Here is an 18,267-nt window from a genome sequence, read left to right as displayed (position 1 = left end):
TTACCCTGCAATTTGAAAGGAAAAAGCTGGAATCAGATGTAACGGTATTACAGTTGAATAAAGGCAACTACAGAGGCATGAGGGAGGAGCTGGCCAGAATTGACTGAGAGATGAGCCTAGCAGGAAAGACAGTGGAACAGCAATGGCAGGAGTTTCTGGGAGTAATTTGGGAGACACAGCAAAAATTCATCCCTAGGAAGAAGAAGCATACTAAAGGGAGGACGAGGCAACCACAGCTGACAAGGGAAGTCAGGGACAGCATAAAAGCTAAAGAGAAAGCATACAATGCGGCGAAGAGCAGTGGGAAACCAGGGGATTGGGAAGCCTACAAAGACCAACAGAGGACAACTAAAAAAGAAATAAGGAGGGAGAAGATTAAATATGAGGGTAAACTAGCCAGTAATATAAAAGAAGATTGCAAGAGTTTTTTTAGATATATAAAGGGTAAGAGAGAGGCAAAAGTGGACATTGGGCCACTGGAAAATGACGCTGGAGAAGTAAGGGAAATGACGCTGGGAACAAAGAAATGGCGGAGGAACTGAATAGGTACTTTGCATCAGTCTTTACGGTGGAAGACACGAGTAACATCCCCAAAGTTCAAGAGAGTCGGGGGCAGAGGTGAGTATGGTGGCCATTACCAAGGAGAAGGTGCTAGGAAAACTGAAAGGTCTGAAGGTGGATAAATCACCTGGACCAGATGGATTACACCCCAGAGTTCCGAAGGAGATAGCTGAAGGGATAGTGGAGGCGTTAGTGGTGATCTTTCAGGAATCACTCGAGTCAGGGAGGGTCCCAGAGGACTGGAAAATCGCTAATGTAACCCCCCTGTTTAAGAAGGGAGTGAGGCAAAAGACGGTAAATTACAGGCCGATTAGCCTGATCTCGGTCGTTGGTAAGATTTTAGAGTCCATTATTAAGGATGAGATTTCAGAATACTTGGAAATGCATGGTAAAATCGGGCAAAGTCAGCATTGTTTCATCAAGGGGAGGTCATGCCTGACAAATCTGTTAGAATTCTTTGAGGAAGTAACGAGTAGGTTAGACAAAGGAGAGCCAATGGATGTTATCTACTTGGACTTCCAGAAGGCCTTTGACAAGGTGCCGCACAGTAGGCTGCTCAGTAAGATAAGAGCCCATGGTGTTAGAGGCAAGGTACTAGCATGGATAGAAGATTGGCTGTCTGGCAGGAGGCAGAGAGTGGGGATAAGGGGGTCCTTCTCAGGATGGCGGCCAGTGACTAGTGAAGTTCCGCAGGGGTCAGTGTTGGGACCACAACTTTTCACTTTATACATTAATGATCTAGATGAAGGAACTGAGGGCATTCTAGCTAAGTTTGCAGATGATACAAAGATAAGTGGAGGGACAGGTAGTATTGAGGAGGCGGGGAGGCTGCAGAAGGATTTGGACAGGTTAGGAGAATGGGCATAGAAGTGGCAGATGGAATACAACGTAGGGAAGTGTGAGGTCATGCACTTTGGTAGGAAGAATAGAGGCATAGACTATTTTCTAAATGGGGAGAGAATTCAGAAATCTGGAGTGCAAAGGGACTTGGAAGTCCTAGTCCAGGATTCTCTTATGGTTAACTTGCAGGTTGAGTCAGTAGTTAGGAAGGCAAATGCAATGTTGGTGTTTATTTCGAGAGAGCAGGGATGTGCTTCTGAGGCTTTATAAGGCTCTGGTCAGACCACATTTAGAATATTATGAGCAATTTTGGGCCCCGTATCTCAGGAAGGATGTGCTGGCCCTGGAGAGGGTCCAGAGGAGGTTCACGAGAACGATCCCAGGAATGAAAGGCTTAACATATGAGGAACGTTTGAGGACTCTGGGTCTATACTCGATGGAGTTTAGAAGGATGAGGGGGGATCTGATTGAAACTTACAGAATACTGAAAGGCCTGGATAGAGTGGATGTGGGGAAGATGTTTCCATTAGTAGGAGAGACTAGGACCCGAGGGCACAGCCTCAGAGTAAAGGGAAGACCTTTTAGAACAGAGATGAGGAGAAACTTCTTTAGCCAGAGAATGGTGAATCTATGGAATTCATTGTCACAGAAGGCTGTGGAGGCCAGGTCATTGAGTGTATTTAAGACTGATTCTAAGAAAGATTCTAGTTTAGCCCATGATTGTCATTATGGTTTTCAGCATCAGCATTCCACTGGAAATCCCTGTTGCCTATGTCATGCACCACTGCAGTGAAACTCTTTAATGATTTACTGCATCATCTGTCATTGCCTTGGACATCCCCAAAGCTTTTGACCATCAGTGAGGCACCATCAAATAGGCTGACACAAAGCTATGTTCATGTTTATCTACCTTCAATCGTCACTACTGAGTGCACCACTGGTGTATTTGCTGTGGCCTTCTGCTGGACAGTGCAGGCATCCACCTGAATCAGGCAGGAGCCTCATTACCGTATGCAACTCAGGGTCCAAAAACGTACCTGTGCAATTTAGAGGGACAACTGGGCAGGGCATACACCATGAGCATGTGCCATGCAGGCTCTGCTCAGGCGAACCAGGTGGGGAAGAGGAAGAAAATGATGTCCAAAAAATGTAAGTAAGTTGTTGTTGTGGGGGCAGGAGGCACCATAGTGGCACAAGAATAATGTGGGTGATTGCCCCCTCGGTATCGCTTCCCTCCATGATCAATCACACCTGACCTACCGTACTGCCACCTGGCTCAGTCTCTGGCCTGTCTGATGTTGTGCTAGCTCGGAGCTAACAAGGTGTGATGGGGCATCTACTTGGAGGCTGTAGTTCACTGTTGGCATTGTAGTGAGTCCTGACCCTCAAAATGGACTGGGCCTTTTGTTGGTAGGATCGGGTGAGTGTTCTGCCTGCTTATTGGAGTTAAAATCTACATCATTGTTTCTTCATGTCTTTTGCAAGTATAAGCTATGACTATCACATCTTATCTTTAATTGCTTCTGTTATAGTCTCTCTTCACCTGTTGATATTCTTGATCTCATTACCTTCTCTGTGCTCAGCTGGAGGAAGCATATACAATGCAGCAAGCATGAGCCAATGTTTCCTTCAGTGCCAAGCATGTAGTTTCCATCCACAACTTGAATATTATTGCCATACCTGCAACGCTCTTACGCTCTCTCTCACTCTTTTTGACAGGATGAGGATGCAAAAAAATGTTGTGGAAAAATTGTCTCTCTCCACCTCCTGCTTTCTTTTGCAGTTGTTCTTGTCTTTCTCTTTTCTATCAATATTACTATAGTCACTGCTCCTTTGAACATTCCTATCTTGCTTCTGTAAGTTCATAACACACCATGCAATACTTCCTGCTTCCTTCTATCCCACTGCGTTGAATTTGCGACTCGTTACACAGACTCATACTGCTACTCATCCTTTTCCCCCAGGATTTCAAAACTGGAACTCCTGAAATTCTTATTTCTCTTTTCAATTCTCAGTGTTTTAAAACTCAAATTTGGTCCTAGTCTTTATTTTCTGTTTGCCTTGTCTTTTTTTATGCTTTTCAACCTGCAGTATAAGTCCTGGCCCTTAACCTTGATTTGACAATAAATTATGGATTATGTAATAGTTAGGATTATGTGTTCCATACGAAGAAAATGTATCCTAAGGCAATGGACCTTTGCTAATCAGCAGAGGATCTAACCAGCAGAATTAAGTGCCAAACTCTATGAACCTTATATAATTAGTTTAAACTGATTATGGTTTCTGGTTGCAAAAAAGGACAGATTGAAACAAATCTAAAGTAGATTAATAGGATTATGCCCAAACAATATGTTTCTTCTAATGTTGCAATATCTTTTCATCGTGGTGTCTTTTAACAGCAAAGTGAAGCATGTACAATGCTTGCTTTGGGAAAAACAAATTGAGCTGATGTAATTTTTAACATTGCCGTTACCTAATTCAAATTAATTTCCAGTGATTAATGTCATTCACATCTTTATGGAGAGTATTCCTTAAAAGGTATTGATGGTATAATTAATAACCATAAACTGTCACAATTTTTAAATATTTGTCACGAAAAGTATTTTTCCCACAAGCAAATTTGTCCTCTCCCTTAAGGTGTTGACTTCTTGCTATGGGATGGTTTCACAGGTGCCCTTTTAACACCATTATTCACATGTGACTCTTGGCAGATCATTCTGTCATGGGGAGGTGGGGAGTAGTGGTACCACAGCTGAGTCAAATCCTGTCTTCAGGCACTGGCCACATTTTCCCATGTTTATGTGGAATCAATGTCTACTGATCAGGAGTAGAAGCACCAGCTAGTTTCCTCCTCCTTAACTTCTTGTTGTACACCTACTACTGTGCAGTCTAGATCGTATAATTCAGAACAGGCTGAGGATCAAGCCTGAGACCACCCTTACCTATATGGACCAGCAAGCAGTGATGTCTGATTTGTAATTTTATTCTTTTTATCGTAGCGTTTTTTATGTGCAAGTTGCTAATTATACAATTTTATTGTTACTGTACTGATGAGAACATACAATATCCCTTGCCTCCTCATATAAGAAGGATGCATTATGCTCAAAAACTAGCACAACGATTTTGCTACTTTCTTCCATGCTCCCCTGACAATGCTGAATCTTGCTGGAGCACAGTCCAATAACTGTTCTCAAGTACCTAACCATGTGTGAGATAGTGAGTATCTGGAGGCTATTCCATTGGAGAGGGCATTACAGGAGAATCTGTTTACACCTTCACTCTGCATCATTATACACTCACTTTTCAGCTTGAGTCATTGTATAGCTGCCAGGAGAGGGGTCCCTGGTTCATTTTGCACTTCCCGAGTTCTGAAGCACCAAGGTAATTACAATGGCCATGCTGCCACTCCATATGAGGGGATCAATTGCCTGTGAAGCACTTAAGGATGGCCTTAAGTGAAAGCCACTACATAAATGCAAGTTTTTTCTTTACAAATGCAAGATATTACATTTGGCAAGCATATAACAATACAATGAGGGGAAAAAAAGCAAATGTTTAGTGAACTGAGATTTTAGTACTAAAGATTTCAATATCAGTGGGATATCCTCAGTCTATATATTGGAGGGAACTATGGAATCAGCATGTATTTGCAATGCATCCTACCCAGAATAAACAGAGTCCCCAGAGAGGTACAAAATATATTCCCATATTTAAAAGTCAAATTTACGTATAAATATGTGAAGAGGCCAAATAATCTTTGACAAATTCAAATTTAAAGGGTGATTTTCAGGTGTATGAAAATGTGGTAAACAAAATGAGAAGGATAGTAACAGTCTTAAAGTGTGCATAAACTGATAGGTAAATGGGCAGACAAATGGCAGATGCAGTTTAATGCAGCAGTGATGATAAATTTCCGTTTGGTGGATTTCCGATTTTTCAAATATGGAATTCCACCCTTGGAAATGATTTTCCGACTTCTGCCTCTGCATGGTTCTTGGTGCATTCATCCTTATCTCATCACAGCTCCAGCCCAGACCCAAACCCCAACTGCCACTACTCAGATTCGCGCCAGTCCAGACCCATCTGCCGCCATTCATCCCACCAGGAGGGTGAGCTCTGCCACTGGCTGCTTGGTGGATCCATGGAATTCGCTAGGCCCAGTGTGGGGGGAGGAGGGAAGAGCGGAACCTGAATCTCCACAGAGTTCACCAGGCCCAGGAGGTGGGGAGCAGCAAAGCCCAAAGTCTCCACAGGATTTGACAGTCCTGGGGGCAATGGGGATGGGAGGGAGCATTGGAACCAAATCTTCATGGAATTTGGCAGGCTCAGACGTGGGGTGGCGGGGATGAGAGGGGACAGCGGAGCTCATGTCTCCATGAAGTTCGGCAGGCGTGGGCACCAGAGCCCTAGTCTCTGCAGGGTTGAATTGACTACAATTTTCGGTCACAGTGGCCAGGCAAAATATATGTTACCTTCCAACAAATAGAAATCAACTGTAAAAGCTTCAAGGAAAACATGATCCCAGAGCCAATGCTTGTCGCAAAGATTTTATCCTTACAGGCCCAGACCTAACTGGAGAGTTTATCATCGGCATAACAGGATCAGTTCTGATGGCAAATACTTTACATTTAACAATAACAGATTTTCTCTTTTTTGAAGAATACACATCATTTTATTTAGAAGACTTTTTGAAGGGTGTCGATTGTCAGTGAAGGATAGGGCCAAGTAGCAAAATAGGAGAGAAGATCAGCAGCTGCTAAGCGTATGATAAGGGAAGGTTTGCAAAGGATACTGTTATGACCACGTGAGGAGGGATAAAAATGACTCCGCAATTCTACGGTATGACCATAACAGGGTTTTTTTTTTGTGAATTTAGAGAGGATGTGCTTTGCTAATACTGCAGGAGTTCCAATATGTACATTTTCAGATTATGAAGAATTATCCAGATAAGTTTCCTGAGTTTATAATAAGAGCAAGATAAAGTTTATTGACATTACTTCCCAAATTAAAATAATTGGTAAATTATGACCATCATTCATACATCACACACATTCCATGGGCCCACACACATACTAGTACAGATGGTAGAATAAGAGGATAGGCTTAAAGATTTTTTTACAGTTTGTGAAGAAGATAAACAAAGGAATATACAATTAACTGTTCTTTGGTTGATCTCAATGCAATGATTCCACGTTGCTGCCATTTTGTTTAGTTGCCTTCCTCGATGTAGTTGTATGGAGCAGATTTGCACGCTTTATTCCCAAAAGATCTCAGTTTGCAATAGATTTCTCAGGATGGTTACTTTGAAATTCCTGGCACAATAGTTTAGAGAGAGAAAAACAGCTTTTTTGCAATCTTTCAGTACAGCATTCTGATGTCTGATCTCCCTGACTTGGTAAACAGTTCTTAAAGTCCTGCTGGCTGTATATTCCAGAGGAATTCTGCTGAAATCATTGTTTTTTTAGAACAGGTAATTGCATTTTGATGTCTTATCTCAGAAACTTTTGAAACCTGCCAAATTCCATGAAGAGTTTCAGGATAGTGTGAAAACCAACAGGAGATGGAGTCTTTCACACTCCCCAGGGGGTATTGGGTGTCTCCTCCCTTTTCATCCAACTTGGGTGGCATGCAAGTTGTATATTGTGGCTTGCTGGCAGTCCTCCATTGTCTTAATAGGATTACAGTTTATTGGTTTTTAAAATTCAGCCAGAAAAAGAATTAGAAAGTATATTTTTTTCTTTTTTTTAAAATAAAGCACATTCTCATAACAACATAAAGTGGGCTTTCCCCATTTTGTACTCCCCAGGATTGTGAACCCTCCAGGAATTGAAGGTGAATCTTCAGGAATGCTGCCAGTAAAGCCAGGAGCATAATTGTAGGAGCATTGTTTTTAGTTTTCATTTGCTTTGCTTATTAGTTATGAAAAAATTGGGATGGGAGAATGGTGCGGTGAAAGCTGTTTGACCGACAATCAATCGGATTGATGGAGAATCATTTCATTTTCCAATTCGGCATGAGAAGACGGTGCACATGATGATGGGTGGCTCGGTATAGCTGCAAGACTATTGGAAAGGCCAGGCAGCTGAGTGAGTGGGTGGGTGGGTGCGGGGGGAGGTTGGGAAGAGGTGCTGCTGAGTGAGTCATTGAGCAGGGAGAAGGGATTTGAGAAGAGGGGCTGCTAGGGTGTGGACATTGCTGGCAAGACCAGTATTTATTGCCCATCACTAATTGCTCTTAAGAAGGTGGTGTGAGTTAAAATGGGGTTAGATTGGAAAATAGCTTGTGAAGCACTGCTGTCACCCTTTGCTTCACTTCGCATGTATGTAATCCAACAAGGTCATTTTCAGTTGTTAATATGGACTTCATCCTGTATTCCATACCCTAACTGCATTCAATGCTGAAATGCAGTGGTCACTTTGGTGATTTGATACAAATGCATTGATCCACAATCTTGACAGTAATGGAAGATAAAGGGAAAACTGAAGTTTCTACCCACTTGAAGTCTAATAATTCCACCCATTTGAAGTGGCCTAAAAGCACTTGCATTTCATACATGTCATAAAAGTGCTATAATTACGTGATTCCTTGTCACAAAAAATTTCAGACCTTTTTTGTCTTCGGTCACTCTCATCACTGAATGCAGAGAAGTGTGAAGTGATACATTTTGGAAGAATGAGGAGCGGCAATATAAAGGCATTTCTTCACTCAGAGGGTAGTGAATCTTTGGAATTCTCTACCCCAGAGGGCTGTGGAAGCTCAATCATTGAGCATGTTCAATAGATTTCTGGATACTAATGAGAACAGGGGATATGGGGATAGCCCAGGAAAGGGGCATTGAGATAGATGATCAGCCATGATCTAATTGAATGGTGGAGCAGGTTTGATGGGCCAAATGGCCTATTCCTGTGCCTATCTTCCTATGTTTCTATGGTACAATGTTAACAAGGATGCAGGAAGAGAGAGATCTGAAATGTGCAAATCTTTGAAGGTAGCAAGACAAGTTCAGAAGGCTGAAGATAGAGTATAAAAGCAATTTGGCTGCTGTGTTACATTGTAACATTAACTACACATCAAAAAAAGTTCTTAATTGGCTATAGAGCACTTTGGGACATCCCGATGCCGTGAAATCTTTATTACACCCTTTGTAAGTCACATTTTGGGCCTCAGCTGGAGAACTGTATGCAATTCTAAGCACCACACTTTGAGAAGAATGTTAAGTCTGTGGAGAAGAGATTTACTAGAATAGTGCCAGGAATGTAGTACTGCAATTACATGGGGAGACTAGGGAAGCTCTTTAGAGCAGGTTTTGGGAAATTTAATAGAGGTGTTCAAAATCATAGAAGGTTTTGCTAGAGTAAATAAACAGAAACTGTAACCTGTGTCAGAAAGGTCGGTAACCCCAGGACAAAGATTTAAGGTTATTGGCAAAAGAACCAGAGGAATTTTTTCTTTACGCAACAGTTTGTTGTACTCTGGATGCACAACTGTAAGAGTGGTGGAAGCAGATTCAATAAGAACTTTCAAAAGGGAATTGGATAAATACTTGAACGGGAAAGATTTGCAGGGCAATGGGGAAAGGGCATAGGAGTGGTACTAATTGGATATTTATTTCAAAGAGCAGGCACAAGCAAGTTGGGCCAGATGACCTTCTTCTATGTTGTATCATTCTATAAGGCCACAATATAAGGATTAAGAAAGCTGATATTTCAATTCGATCTTGCAACCGGTGCTCCAAAAGTCAGCTATTGGGCTTCACCTCAGTTTATGTCACTCTTTAAATTTTGACAGAACACACTGTTTTTGAAAGCATATCATTCAAAAATGCAATAATACAAGCACCATGTTTTGTATAGATGTAACAGCCCTGGAATTATTTTGTGGGTGAAAATTTTACAGTGTAGAACAGCCACTTATTGCAGTTAAATCTGTATTTTCTGACTGAAGCTTTGTTTAATCACTTTGGAATTCTTTGTATTAGTAGACATGTAAATACAATGGTGTTGCTTTGTTGAGTAATACTGAGCTTTTTGCATAACCATTTTGCTGACTGGATTAAGATTAATGTGACTACTATAATCAAAGTAAAGAGTTATATCATTTTCAGTAAAGATTATTTAGCACTATTGAAGTGTCAGCCTTGGCTCAGTGATATCACTCTCACTACTGGATCAGAAGGTCGTGGATTCAAGCCACATTCCAGAGACTTGAGCACTTAATGTAGGCTGACACTTCAATGCAGTGCTCGAGGCACTGTCAGAAGTGCAGTTTTTTGGATGAGATGATAAACCAGGGTCATAGCTGCCATTTCAGTTGGATGGAAAAGATCCTGTGACACCATTTGAAGAAAAGCAGGGGAGTTCTTCTGGAGTCCTGAACAATATTTATTTATCCTCAACCAACATCATTAAAACAATTTATCTGGTGTCTAATTGTTGTTGGTGGGACGTCACTTTGTGCAAACTGACTGCCACAATTTCCCTACACAACAACATTGACTGCATTTCAGAAGTACTTCATTGGCTATAACTTGTTTTGGGACGTCACAAGTGTAATGCTAGTCCATTTATTCATTCATTCATGTTGATATACTTTTTCTCCCAACAATTTTCTCCCCATCTCTCTTGATTGTGTTTGACCTTGGTGGGGTGCAATTCCATGGGTCCATGGGTGGCAGCAACTATAAGTACTTCGACTGTGATTCTGCTGTATGGTCTGTGTCTGTGGGATCTCATGGTTAACCTCAGTCACATTATCGTTTGACATCCAAATGCATATTCTAGTAGGGGGGGTCAATGGAAAGTAATCAGGACTGGGACCAACAATCTGTCTTTATTTAGAGTGTGCGTGGGTGATTTATTTTAAGTTTTAAATATTTTAAATATTTTTGTGTGGCTGTGTACGCATGGCAATTTAAAGGAGCCTACTAGTGCCTACTATGTCCTGTCCCACTGGCAGGACAGACCCAGCAGAGGTGGCAACACAGTGGTATACAGTTGAGAGGGAGTTGCCCTGGGAGTACTTAACACTGACTCCAGACTCCATGAAGTCTCATGGCATCAGGTCAAACATGGGTAGCAAACCTCCTGTTGATTACCACATACCACCACCACCCCGCCTCCCCAGCTGATGAATCAGTACTCCTCTATGTTGAACACCACTTGGAGGAAGCACTGAGGATGATAAAGGCGCAGAATGTATTCTGGGTGGGGGACTTCAATATCCATCATCAAGAGTGGCTTGGTAGCACCACTACAGATCGAGCTGGCTGAGTCCTAAACGACATAGCTGCTAGACAGGGTCTGCGACAGGTGGTAAGGGAACCAACAAGAGGGAAAAACATACTTGACCTCGTCCTCACCAAACTGCCTGTTGCAGAAACATTTGTCCATGATAGTATTGGTAGGAGTGACCAACGCACAGAACTTGTGGAGACAATGTCCCATCTTCACATTGAGGATACCCTCCATCATATTTTGTGGCACTACCACCATGCTAATTGGGATAGATATTGAACAGACTGAGCAACTCAAGACTGAGCATCCAAGAGGCGCTATGGGCCATCAGCAGCAGCAGAATTGCACTCATCCACAATCTGTAACCTGATGGCCCAGCATATGCCCCACTCTATCATTACCACCAGGATCAACCCTGGTGATCCTGCTAGGAACAGCACCAGGCATACCTAAAAATGAGGTGTCAGTCTGGTGAAGCTATAACACAGGACTATTTGTGTGCCAAGCAACATAAGCAGTAAGCATTAGACAGAGCCACACAATTCCATAACTAACGAGTCAGATCTAAGCTCTGCAGTTCTGCCACATCCAGTCATGAATGGTGGTGGACAATTAAGCTACTCACTGGAGGAGGAGGCTCCACAAATATCCCCGTCCTCAATGATGGGGCAGCCCAGCACATCCATGCAAAAGATAAGGCTGAAGCATTTGCTACAATCTTCAGCCAGAAGTGCCGACTAGGTGATCCATCTCGGCCTCCTACAGAGCTCCCCAGCATCACAGATGCCAGTCTGCAACCAATTTGATTCATGATCCAAAAATATTGGATTTTGAAAATGCAAAATAGTGAGAAAAATACCACATAGACACACTAAATCGTGGGGTAGCTCTGACTAAATATAACAAAGGGATTCAAATCTCCTGGCACCTTTATAGCACTTGGATGTTATACTTTCAGAGGGTAAGCATCAATATAAAAGTATCTGCAGTGCTGAGTTGCATTTGAAAATCTATCCCCACAAAGAAAAAAATACCTGTCTTCTCATCTGGATGAGAATGGATGAAAGATCTCTCAATTGTGGCTACTGCCACATTAAATAAAGGGTGTAACAGCAGGTTATCATGCTTTTTTTTACAACATCCCGGCCAAAGCAGCCTGCATCCACAAACATTCACGCCCTCCACCACTGATGCACAGTGGCAGCAGTGTGTACCATCTACAAGATGCACTGCAGGAACTCAGCAAGGCCCCTTAAGCACCATCTGGCAGTTCCTCTCTAAGCCATTCACCATCCTGACTTGGAAATATATCGCCATTCCTTCACTGTCCCTTGGTCAAAATCCTGGAACTCCCTCCCTAACAGCACTATGGATGTACCTACACTACCTACACCACAAGAGGGCAGCTCACCCCCACCTTCTGAAGAGCAATTAGGGATGCACAATAAATGCTGGCCTAGCCAGCAATGCCCACATCCCATGAACAAATAAAAAAAAGCATGATAACCTGCTGTTACACCCTTTATTTAATGTGGCAGTAGCCACAATTGAGGGATCTTTCTTCCATTCTCATCCAGATGAGAAGACAGGTATTTTTTTCTTTGTGGGGATAGATTTTCAAATGCAACTCAGCACTGCAGATACTTTTATATTGATGCTTACCCTCTGAAAGTATAACATCCAAGTGCTATAAAGGTGCCAGGAGATTTGAATCCCTTTGTTATATTTAGTCAGAGCTACCCCACGATTTAGTGTGTCTGTGTGGTATTTTTCTCACTATTTTGCATTTTCAAAATCCAATATTTTTGGATGGAAGTGTTTTACTAGAGTTTCTTTAATAGCTGTAAAAGTTTTTTCTGCATACCTAGACTCTTCCTCAAAAATGAACACAGGTGAACATGCTTCCTTGTTTCAGGATCCACATGATTTAGTGAAACTTAATTCTTGATGTGTAGCATCATTTTGCTCAGTTGTTGGGTGAGCTAATTACCACTGTAACTCCTGCCAAGATGGGTGCCAATGACATCATTCCACTGCGCCCAGCTGCCAGTATACTTCTGTGCATGCATGTAAAGCTTTTATATCTGTATGAACTCACTGCCTGCAATGAATATGGTTGGAAGTTTAGGTTAAACGTGAAGAACAATAAAGCTATCCATTTATTAATTAGGGATAGGGGCAGGAATCCTTCCAAATTCCAATGTTGAGCCAGCCAAACTCAGTAACAATAGAGTGCCCTGGCATACTGTGCGTATCTCTGGCCCATGTATCAAATTGTCGAGACTGTCAGAGAGGAAAGTCTGAACCCCAACCTTCCATGGTTAAAACTCACCCTAAGGAGACCCTGCCTACACAGAATTTTCATGACATCACAGGAAGCCAAATCAAGCAATAATAAATGATCAAGAACCATTAAAATACTTTGTGTGAAACACCCCTTATTTCAGACTGGACTTCAAACCTGTTATTAAATTTTGTGCTTAAATTACACTTCCATAAAATTACATGCCTAGTTTAAAAAAGGGGACGGCTTTGACTGTTGCCTAAACAGAGAGAAAACACAGCTGCAGTTATTTGAGGGGCGCCATTTTGATCCTGGCAGCTGTTGACACCATCGCTGATTATGACGCAAAGGAGCAACAGAATCAACTGCACATGCCCGCCGTTGGCTGCGGCATTGGCAGCAAACGCAGTCGCTAATTGCTGATAATTTGTTTGTATAATAATGCAGAGATACCCATCGAAAAAATCTAGTAAAATGGATGAAGTATTTAGTCCAAAAATCATCTAAGACAAATCCATTAATCTCAAAAAAAAACATTCGGAAATATTTTTATGCCAAGGTGGAACAAGCCAATTCTGTTGCTCACTATTTTATGCTACCGTGGTTGGCTCCATAGGTGGAAGGTAGTACAGAAACTATCTGATTTTATCTTGCTGCCATACACGTGATGTAAGAAATGTCTACATGGGCTGACTTGATCCATGACAGTGAAGGGAGTAGACAGTGTTGAAATGGTAATGTTGCTGGACTAATAACCCGGAGGCCCAGGGCTAATGTTCTGGGGACACAGGTTCAAATTCCACCACAGCAGCTGGTAGAATTTAAAGCCCTGTAGTCATGGTTGAGTGATTAAACTCCATTTGATCGCTCACCTTCAGGAAGAGCAGTCAGAGAGGCAGACCTGCAGGAGATACACGGAGCGGGGAGAAATAAATACAGCCTGGGGAGCGCGGCCTACATCACTCACCTTTGGGAAGAGCAGTCGGAGAGGTGGACCTGTCAGCTGCTCGGAACCAGCGCGTGCTGATTTCAAAAGGGGAGTGAAAAAAACACATTGTGACATCACAGGGAAAAAGCAATTTGATTGGTTGAAGAAGAAGCTAGTTGTTTGGTGAGTATCTGGTGAGTATCTAGTAAGTGTTTAAGGTTTATTCTATTCCTAAGGTTTAGAATAAAGATTGAAAAGGCTGTTACGATCAGTATCAGTGACAGACCAGTCAGTTTAACTTTGGTGGTGGGGAAACATCTAGAAACAATTATTCAGGATAGAATTAATAGTTGCATGGAAAAATTTGGATTGATTCGGAAGAGTCAGCATGGCTTTGTTAAAGAAAAACCGTGTCTAACTAATTTGCTGAAGTTTTTTGAAGAGGTATTAGAGATGGTTGATGAGGGCAAGGCCGTTGATGTGGTGTATATGGATTACCAAAAGACATTTGATACAGTGCCACACAACAGACTTGTGAGGAAAGTTATAGGTCATGGAATAAAAGGGACAGTAGCAACATGGATACAAAATTGGCTGAGGGATAGGAAACAGAGAGTAATGGTTAATGGGTATTTTTCGGGTTGGAAGAAGGTTTGTAGTGGAGTTCCCCAGGGGTCAGTATTGGGACCCTTGCTCTTCCTGATATATATAAATGATCTAGATCTTGGTGTGCAGGAGACAAGTTTGCGGATGACACAGAACTTAGGAGAATTGTAAACTGTGAGGACAGTGTAGAACTTCAAAAGGACATTGACACATTGGTGGAGTGGGCAGTTTAGGTGGCAGATGAAGTTCAATGCGGAGAAGTGTGAGGTGATACACTTTAGTACAAAGAATATGGAGAGACAGTATAAAATAAAGGATACTATTCTAAAGGGTGTGCAGGAGCAGAGGGACCTGGGTGTATATGTACATAAGTCATTAAAGGTGGTAGGACAGATAGAGAGCTGTTTCTAAAGCATACAGTATTCTAGGCTTCATTAATAGTTGCATAGGGTACAAAAGCAGGGAGGTTATGATGAACTTATATAGGACACTGGTTAGACCTCAGCTGGAGTATTGTGTACAGTTCTGGGTGCCACACTATAGGAAGGATGTGAACCCATTGGAGAGAGTGCAAAAGAGCTTTACGAGAATGGTTCCAGGGATGAGACACTTCAGTTATGAGGAAAGATTGGAGAAGTTGGGACTGTTTTCCTTGGAGAGGAGAAGGCTGAGAGGAGACTTGATAGAAGTTTTCAAAATAATGAGAGGCCTGGACAGAGTAGATAAGGAGAAACTGTTCCCACTCATAAACGGATCGAAAACCCGAGGGCACAGTTTTAAAGTGTTTTGCAAAAGAAGCAAATGAGAGGTGAGAAAATCTTTTTCGCATAGCAAGTAGTTAGGGTTTGGAATGCACTGCCTGGAAGTGCGGTGGAGGCAGGTTCCATTGAGGCATTCAAGAGGGCATTGGATGATTATCTAAATAGAAACAAAGCACAGGGTTACGGGGAAAAGGCAGAGATTGGCATTAAGTTAAAATGCTCAGAGAGCCGGTGCAGACACAATGGGCTGAATGGCCTCCTTCTACACCGTAACAATTCTGTGATTCTGTGAATTCTGATTCCATCTTTCAAAATAGTTTGATCAGGTGAGTGCACAACCTCGTAATGGGTCAGGTATTAATTCCATTATAGTAATGTGATATTAATTCGATGTGGAAAATTATATAAAAAGCAATAAATGGATCCATATATTCTGGTAGGAAGTCAGTTTTGGATAAACAAAAGAGCTGGATTAGATCTGTGCTCTAATTTTCATCTGCTCTCAAGTAAAGCTGTACAGAGCTTTTGGAGACGTTTTCCTTGCCATAACTTCGGTTTTGTGAGCTTAAAGGATTTAGAATTTTTGTGATTGCTGTAGTACATTCTGTACAGTTATGGGCCTTGTGGCATTGTTATTTCTTGATAGAGACCCTTCTAGGAATCCTATTCTGGGAGAAGAATGAGTACTGCATGGCATGTTACTAAACCACACAGACCAGAGCTTTGATCCTTCATCAGTCTGTACTGAGTTAACTGATCTCAGCTGGTGATAGGTTGAGGCTTTATAATTTGCCCTTAACACATTTGGTCTAAAAAGGGGAGAAAAGTCACCCAGGGCTCCACTCCTGATTGATGTATAGTGACGCTGACTGGAAAATATTTGTGTGGGCATTATTTTCTTCCGATGCATTACACAGTGAAATAAGTTGCTAAACTCACTAGGGACATGCATGAATAATAGCCACATCGGGTCAGTGCTGCCACACATTTAATCACAACTAAGAAAGAGACAGCTTGCAGGATAGATGGGGAGACTATGAGATTATATTGAGTAGGAGGAAAGAAATCAGCTAATAATGCATATGAAGAAGTACTATATCACTGAATATTTTTGTTCTGTGTAATTATGTCACAAATTAAGTTCAATATTTTTACAACCTGGTGTTACTAATTATGCTGGTTACTTGTACATGTTGTGACGATAGGCTATGAATACAGTTGCTAACTTTTTTCTTTTCAGTCATCTTGTTGGAATTGTGGCTAACAATGGAGAACTCACTCATAATGCCTCACTAAAAGGCAGCCATTTTGTGCAGCTTTGTGACCAGAGAGACATTCCTATCATATTTCTTCAAAACACAAGACCAAATGTAACCATGGCAGGAACATTATCCAAGGTAATAGAGAGACGTTTGATGGAACGGTACTGTAGTTCAATTTTGTCACTGAATTAAATCCTAAATAATGTGCTCCAGTAACTCAAATGAACAATCCAGTGTAGAATTGAACCATACAGACAAGAAAGCCCAGATTGATCATTGGTTTGTAGTGACTTAGCTAATCTCAGGTAGGATGGTATTAAAACACTAGAATTGGTCTCTGGACTGGGTAGAGTTTTCTCATATGAATTGCTGTTCAGGGATTCCTGCTGGAAATTGAACTTGTGTAGGTATGTGGGGTTCCTTCCACAGTTGAATAATCTGACAATCTACCGTCTATACTCTCGATTGAACGTTAGCACTTGGGCAAAGTATCAAAAATGTGTCACTGTTAGGTCAGATGATCAAAAGCTTTGTCAAAGAGGTAGGTTTTTAAAGAGTGACTTTAAGCAGGAAATTGAGGCAGAGAGGTGTAGGGAGGTAAATCCAGAACTTGAGGTCTAGGCAACTGAAGGCACAGTCACCAATGGTGGAGCAATTATAATTGGGAATGAGGCCAGAATTAGAGGAGCGCTGATATCTCGGAGGGCTATGGGGCTGGAGGTGATAACAGAGATAGGGAGGGGCAAGACAATGGAGGGGTTTGAAAACAAGAATGATAATTTTAAAGTCAAGATATTGCTTGACTCTGAGCCAGTGTAGATTGGTGAGCACAGGGTGGTAGGGGAACAGGACTTACCTCAAGTTAAGATACAGGCAGCAAGAGGTTTAGGTGACCTCAGGTTTATGGAGGGTAGAACGAGACCAGCAAGGGGTGCATTGGTACAGCCAAGTCTAAAGGTAACGAAGACATAAATGAGGATTTCAGCAGCAGATGAGCTGAGATGGGCAAAGTCAATCAATGTTATGGAGGTGAAAATAGCCGGTCTTAGTGGTGGCACAAATATGAAGTCGGAAGCTCATTTCAGGATCAAATGTGACACCAAGATTGCGAACAGACTGACTTAATTTCAGTCTGTTGCTAGGGAGAGGGCTGAAGTCGATAGTTAGGAAATGGAGTTTGGAGCAGGGACCAGAAAGAATGGCTTCAGTCTTTCTTATATTTAATTGGATAAAATTCCTACTTACCATTACCGGACGTCAGACAAACAATCTGATAATTTAGCAACAGTGGCAGTGAAGTAGAGCTGAGTGTCATCAGCGTACGTGAAAACTAGTGCTATACCTTCAGATGATGTGACTGAGCGACAACATGTAGATGAGAAATAGGAGGGACTAAGGGTAAATCCTTTTAGAATATTTATCATATTCTTTCTTGTTGAACATGGCTCACACAGAATTATGGTTAGTTTCTTAGCTATGAATTCCTGTGTAGCATTAACACTCCTTCAGTGTTAATTAGTATCCCCAGAGAGTGCAAGATAGCACTCTATTCAACAGTGGAATGTATCACATATGAACAAGATGCTGCTCACATTTGCACTTTCCAGCAAGCATCAGTATAGGGAAAATTTTAACTGGGGGTGGGATTCCATGTGGTCAGGCAAGGGACAAACACTAACCTCGGCAGTGAAATGGGTAGAGAACAGCGGTTGGCTAGTGGGCGGGATCATATGTTTGGACAGCAGGAAGCTGCAGGCAAAGAAAGCCTCACCAATTTGCACAGAGGTCACAG

The 18,267-nt window shown here is 41.9% G+C and overlaps 1 protein-coding gene across 1 annotated transcript in view; it reads left to right on the top strand.

Moving 5' to 3' along the window:
- Positions 1-18,267, top strand: part of LOC144692427 (biotin-dependent 3-methylcrotonyl-coenzyme A carboxylase beta1 subunit) — a 69,488-nt gene that overhangs the window by 37,628 nt on the left and 13,593 nt on the right. Inside the window, exon 9 of the mRNA XM_078561261.1 lies at positions 16,454-16,610. Within this exon, the coding sequence (XP_078417387.1) occupies positions 16,454-16,610 (157 nt within the window). The remainder of the gene's footprint in view (positions 1-16,453; positions 16,611-18,267) is intronic.

The sequence above is a fragment of the Cetorhinus maximus genome, chromosome 17 (genome assembly GCF_964194155.1).
Source record: "Cetorhinus maximus chromosome 17, sCetMax3.hap1.1, whole genome shotgun sequence".
Lineage (NCBI taxonomy): Eukaryota > Metazoa > Chordata > Chondrichthyes > Lamniformes > Cetorhinidae > Cetorhinus > Cetorhinus maximus.
This window is presented reverse-complemented; position numbering and strand designations above follow the sequence as displayed.